At 42.8% G+C, this 6,000-nt stretch overlaps 1 protein-coding gene across 3 annotated transcripts in view; it reads left to right on the top strand.

Moving 5' to 3' along the window:
* CPAMD8 (C3 and PZP like alpha-2-macroglobulin domain containing 8) overlaps positions 1 to 6,000 on the top strand; it is a 54,957-nt gene that overhangs the window by 4,197 nt on the left and 44,760 nt on the right. For all 3 annotated transcript variants that reach the window (XM_015651842.3, XM_015651840.2, XM_015651841.2), the window contains exons 2-10: positions 280 to 431; positions 1,667 to 1,689; positions 2,600 to 2,765; positions 2,855 to 2,907; positions 3,375 to 3,392; positions 4,318 to 4,372; positions 4,508 to 4,621; positions 4,956 to 5,040; positions 5,314 to 5,422. In XM_015651842.3, coding sequence (XP_015507328.1) covers positions 2,872 to 2,907; positions 3,375 to 3,392; positions 4,318 to 4,372; positions 4,508 to 4,621; positions 4,956 to 5,040; positions 5,314 to 5,422 — 417 coding nt within the window. In that variant the 5' untranslated portion in view covers positions 280 to 431; positions 1,667 to 1,689; positions 2,600 to 2,765; positions 2,855 to 2,871. The remainder of the gene's footprint in view (positions 1 to 279; positions 432 to 1,666; positions 1,690 to 2,599; positions 2,766 to 2,854; positions 2,908 to 3,374; positions 3,393 to 4,317; positions 4,373 to 4,507; positions 4,622 to 4,955; positions 5,041 to 5,313; positions 5,423 to 6,000) is intronic.

Here is a 6,000-nt window from a genome sequence, read left to right on the forward strand (position 1 = left end):
TGAATGTATTTATTATTATAGATGCAATAAACATTGACATATTACTGGTTTTATTTAAATCCTAAGGATTTATAAGCTATTTGTAGCCACTTAAGCTCTATTTGTTCATTTATACATATTAGATACAGGCTTAGACTGCTGGTGACAACAAATGTGACCCTACAGGGGCAAATGTATCACAGAGTATTTGTTCTTTTGCTGCACAAAAGGTGTCTCACAAATGCAGGTAACACTCTTGTGGCTGTGTCTTGACTGACCACTCCCAATTGTGCTCCTCAGGGGTTATTTGATTGCAGCACCTTCTGTTTTTCGCTCTGGGGTGGAGGAAGCCATAAGTGTGACCATCTTCAACTCTGTCAAGGAGACCACAGTGCAGATCCAGCTGGTGGTCAAAGGAGAGACGGTGTCACGGGGCCACGGAACAGTCCTGGGTGAGCTCCTGGAGTTCTGAACTTGAGAGCTGATTTATCAGTTGGGGTGCTGTGGGAGCACGTTGATACCTCCTGAAGAATTGCTTTAGGTGAAAATGGAATCAAGCTAATTGATTTGCTACTGCTGCACCTTCTCAGCTGTTTGTGCCGATGTGGTTTTGCAGTGTGTGATCTCAAACACGTCAGGCTGATAACTGGAACACCAAGACATACAGAGACCCAGTATAACTGATACTCTAGAGTTTTATATTCATTATACCTCCTTTTGATGCCTAAATATTTATCAGTGGGGGGCTATATAAGGAATAAGAAGTTTATTTTAAAGAAAAATGTAAAATCTACATCATCATCATCATCATCATCAATTTCTTCTCTCCAAAATAAGTGCTGGGAACACAATCTCCCCATCTTCAGGACTGGGTGCTGCTGAGAGAGGTGGTAATGTTTGTCTAGTTGGATAAGTCTTTAAAATCCAGGCCAGATATCTCTGTCCTGTGAGTAAAATCAATGTGATTTGATAATATCCAACTTAGCACTGAGTGAATTTATACTGGTGAAAGTGAGGTCCAGCAGCCCTGTTGTACCCCTGTCAGTAGTGGTGGAAGATGTAGCATGGTTAAGGCAATCAGGCTCTTTAACCCTCATGTTTTAACCCTTCTGTTAAAACTGGGAGTTCTATGAAAGCCATTCCATTTCTTGGAACAGATTGTCTCTGGTTGTGTCCTCCCCTTGATGTCTTTGAAAGTGGCTGACAATTGCAAAGCAATTCAAAGGGAGTGATGCTGACACATGTGGACAGCAAATGCTCAAGAGAACTCCTAGGTATGGCTGTATCCAGCAACCCAAACAGATCCCATGAGTGTTTGTTTTGAGAATTGTTGAAGTCCCAAAAGAGGCCAGGTCCTTTTTACATCAAAACACTTGTGTAGGCACAGGCTGTGCTGGAGCCTCAGCCTTGGGGGTGCTCTCCAGTCACAGAGCACTTTGCAGTTTACCTTGGGCAAACATTGTAAATAAATGTGGACCAGGTTTTTTTTTAAGAACTCTGCTGGGTCTGACTTACCCTGCAGTCTGTTTTACAAAGTGCAGGAAAATTACTTCAGGTGAAATGATAACAAAGGGACACTTCAGGGAGCAGCTCTGTGGTGTGGGGTCTTCCTTCACTCAGCTGCAATTATCTAAAATCTTAATGCCTTACCTTGAGAATAACTCTTGCTCTCTCTCTCATATTTTAGATAAAGGAACAATTAAGCTGAAGGTGAGTGTAAATTATTTTAAGATGTTTTTGGTGAACATATAAGGGACTTTCCCTCAGCCATATCAAGCATTGCTCTCTGGCACAAATAAATGTAACTTTCTGGGGCACACACTGAGGAGGGTACAGCCTTCCAGAGGAAAAATGGAGAGTGAAAACAAAAAAGCTCAACCCATCACACCTCACCTGCCAGGTCCTTACACCTCTAAAGAAAATCAGTGGCTCGTGGCTCCACATAAATTTCTGTGTTTGGGTTATTTTATAAGAATGGCAGTGCAGAATTCTGTGGGGGTTATGAGTTCAAATGTTGGCAAAATGGAGCTGGACTAAAAGAACAAGCCCTTAAAAGTGTTTTGTTTCTTAACTTAGGACTTAATTTGGGCTTGTCATCTTTGGGATGTTGAAGGGGGGTGGTGGAACAAAATATTCAATTGTGATCTGCATCTGGAATGGTACCAGATTTTTTATTTTGTCACTTTTAATCTGAAGTAGTTTTAAAGTAATTATTTCTCTGAGCAACTGGTTGAACATACACATGCATGCCCTTTTTTGTTTTGGGGAGTTTTTCGTGTTGTCACTGGGGTTTTCCCCTCTGCTGGCAGAGCTGTGGGTTGATTTCCCCACACCTTCTCTACTGGAAGCTGCATATGTAGATCATGGATCAACCATCACTTTGCTTGAGTGATAAAGAGCAGAAGAAAGTTTCCTGCCATGTTTTCAGCATGAATTTACCTCCTTTGAAGTTTATATATTGTAGAAAATCAAGTATATCCTTAATTTTCTTTTCACTACTAACACAGATTTACATCAAAAAGCAGCAGGTGCCTCTTCTTGCTCATTTCAGTGTCAGTGACATTCCCCAAAATCTCAAAGGCTTTTCTGTGTGTTCCTCACCTCCTGGTGTGTTTTTTAGGTGCCTTCAGGGCTTCGTGGACAAGCACACCTGAAGGTTTGGGGCAACAGGCACCTGGCAGAGGAAGGTTACATTTTCCACAACTACACCACAGTCACCATCGACAGCAAGGGCTCCTCAGTGTTCATCCAGACTGACAAACCTGTCTACAAACCCAAGCAGAAAGGTAAAATCACCTTGGACAATTTGCCAGATGCTAGGGCTGTTCAGTCTCAGCTCTGGTGACTGATGAATTCCCTCTATTCCTTTTTTTAGTGTTGATAAACCTCTTTATGGTGACTTCTGACCTGAGGCCAGTCAACGACAGGGTAAGAAAAACAGTTTTCTTTCACACTGTGCAATGTGATAGAATACTTGGTTCCTGCATTTTATTCAAATGTGCTCTTACAGAAACAGAATTTTTAACCTATTTAGGCATAGCTTGTGATAGCTTGTTTTATTTGTAATTTAGCTTTTTTCACTTGGTCACGTTCCTATTGGAGGAGAATACAAACTTTTGGAGTGCTGGCAAATAGGAGGCAGCTCTGCCAGAGCAGAGATAAGAATTTTTCAGAGACTTGCACCTTATTTAGGTAGTGCACAGATATGTAAATTATCACTTTTCCAGTTAGGTGTCTGAATTAAAAGTGTGTCTCTCAGGCTACTCTTTGCAAAGAAGAGATGTTCAAACTCTGTCACTTTGGGTCTCACACCTTGTTTATGTTGACTCATCACTTTATCACAAAAAGCAGAAAAGTTGTTTCATAAAGCCTTTTATTTTCCTTTTTTCTTTCAGATTGAAGCTTATGTGGTGGTGAGTATCTGTGTGCCCATCCAGTACAGATGTCCTGTAGAGGTACAAGGTTTGTGCAGCCTTTAAAGGAACAAATTTGTGCTTTTCCTGTCCATTATGGCCATTCCCACCCCTAACCTATGCAATTCTCTATCCCTGTGTCATTATCTGATCTCTATGCCTTGTTTTTTTTTGCTACCACAGCAAATATCCTTGTTTTCTACGTCACTTTCAGAGATACATTCCCATTTTTCAGCCTGAGAAGGATTGGCTTGATTCACTGGGATTTGTAACTGTGACAGCCCCACTCCTTCTCTCTTCTTTTCAAAGCCCTCCCACTCCTGTCCTTCATGTGCTGGGCTGACAGAGCAGGGCCACCCTCATTCTGCACCCAAACAGAGATAGTGGACAGTAGAAATTCATTGAAAGGAAAGGCTTCTCCTGTCTCCCTCCTTATGAGGTGAATAGAGATTCCTTCTGTGTTTAGTCTTATTTTTTCTTTTATTTTTTTAAACCACATGTTTACCTGTCAGAAAGCAGGAGGATTCACTCTTGTTGAAGATTTACTGTTGACAAAACCAGCAGGATTCATTTAATCTGAGTTTATCATCTAAAATTTGATTTACTGGTTGTACAGCTCCCTTTAGGAATAAAGGGTCTTCAGAGGTCACTTCACCCCACCCAGGACTGGTGTCTTAAGGCAGAGGGAAAATCTGCATAACAGCATTGACTTGTGTGCATTGCTTACAGGATCAGAGCTCTTAAATAATTCCTGAAAGCAAATACCCCTGGTAAGGTATTTTTGGAACATTTTGGTCAGGTATTGGTTACGTTTGAGCTGTCAGTGAGGTGTGTATGTTACAAAAGGAAGTTCTTTGTTGCAAACTGATGTGTGAGTGATACTCATTTTCACTGCCATGTTTCTCATCCCTGAACCACCCTGCAGGATCCTCGGGGGTCTCGGATGATAGAATGGAATAACTTGAAGCCATTTTGTTGTGGTAAGTTCCAGATTATTTATTTTTCTCTCTGTGTACTGTGATTTGCCTTTGCTTCTGCTTCCACTGAGTCGTGTTCAGTAAGGCTTGGCAAGGGCTGGAGAGTGACAGAGTTCAGAGTGTTTTCTCCTTTTTCAGGCATTGTCAATATGACTTTTCCTCTGTCTGATCAGCCAGTGTTTGGGGAATGGCTCATCTTTGCTGAGATGCAGGGGCACACTTACAACAAATCCTTTGAGGTGCAGAAATACGGTGAGTTGACCCTAACCCAGCTGCATTTGGAAGAACAGAACACTGAAATGCTTTCACTTGAGATGAAACCCCTGAAACAGTGCATTTAAAATGCCACCAGGAAAAATTCTTTAGGGCCATGTATTTCAGGGGTGCAGACACTGCAAACTGGGAGCTTTGCTAAGGTCACCTTGCCAAGGTGGTTTTGGTTTGCTGCTGTTGTTGGTTGACCCTCTACTGGGTGTTACCCTGATAAATCAGAACCAGGGTCCTGTCAGAGTTGTGAGGACTTCTGCTCTAACCTGGGCAATGAGATCTGCTTGAAAAGATCCTGCTCTATTTCTTCTCATTGTAGTGTTGCCAAAGTTTGAGTTGCTGATTGACCCTCCTCGCTACATTCGTGACCTTTCACTGTGTGAAAAAGGAACTGTCCATGCCAGGTAGGAACGTGTCCCAAAACAAGTTTTATTGCTGTGGGTTGTTGAGCAGTCACTGGAGCATGGATCCCACCTGCTGCAGACTTTTCAGATGATTTCTAATCATCATCAGAAGCTTTCTGATGTAAGAGCCTTCAAAAACATGATTTAAAAAAAATCTGGAGAAATTCCTGTGGTACTGTTTTCTAGATGTGCAGGTAATGTGGTAATTGTCTTCATGTAACCAGAAGAACAGAAACCAGCTGGAGGTTATTAATCATCTTCTTTCCATTTCAGATACACATTTGGAAAACCAGTGACAGGGAAGTTAATTGTCAATATGACCATAAATGGTGTTGGATACTACAGACATGAAGTGGGACACCCTGTCCTCAAGACCACCCAGGTGAGGGAGACCATGGACTCACCTGTGATAAAATGCCTGATCTGTCATCTTTAACATTTATCTCACAGTTCTGTTTTGTTGCTGATGGGAGATCAGAAAATTAAGGAGTAAATATTATAACTGGGGTCACTGTAATAAAAATATTGCTTATTTTTACATGGTATGTTTATGATTTTAGTTACTAGGAAGAGGCACTTTTCCCCGAGGCTGCTGGCACTGCCCAGGCTCCCCAGGGAATGGGCCCGGCCCCAAGGCTGCCAGAGCTCCAGGAGCGTTTGGACAGCGCTCTCAGGGATGCTCAGGGTGGGCTTGTTGGGGGGTCTGGGCAGGGCCAGGGGCTGCACTGATCATCCCTGAGGGATCCAGCTCAGGATTTCTGAGGTGGGATGAGAATTTGTTGGCATAGTTTTAATCTGTCTTGAGAGCATATGGGGCTGAGGAGAGCAGGAGACTGAGGTGACAGAGTTAGTCCAGACCATGGGTAAGGGAGGAAAATGAAATGAACTGCCTGCCTTCCCTGCCTGCCTTCCCTGCCTGCCTTCCCTGCCTGCCTTCCCTGCCTGCCTTCCCTGCCTGCC

The sequence above is a fragment of the Parus major genome, chromosome 28 (genome assembly GCF_001522545.3).
Source record: "Parus major isolate Abel chromosome 28, Parus_major1.1, whole genome shotgun sequence".
Taxonomy (NCBI): Eukaryota; Metazoa; Chordata; class Aves; order Passeriformes; family Paridae; genus Parus; species Parus major.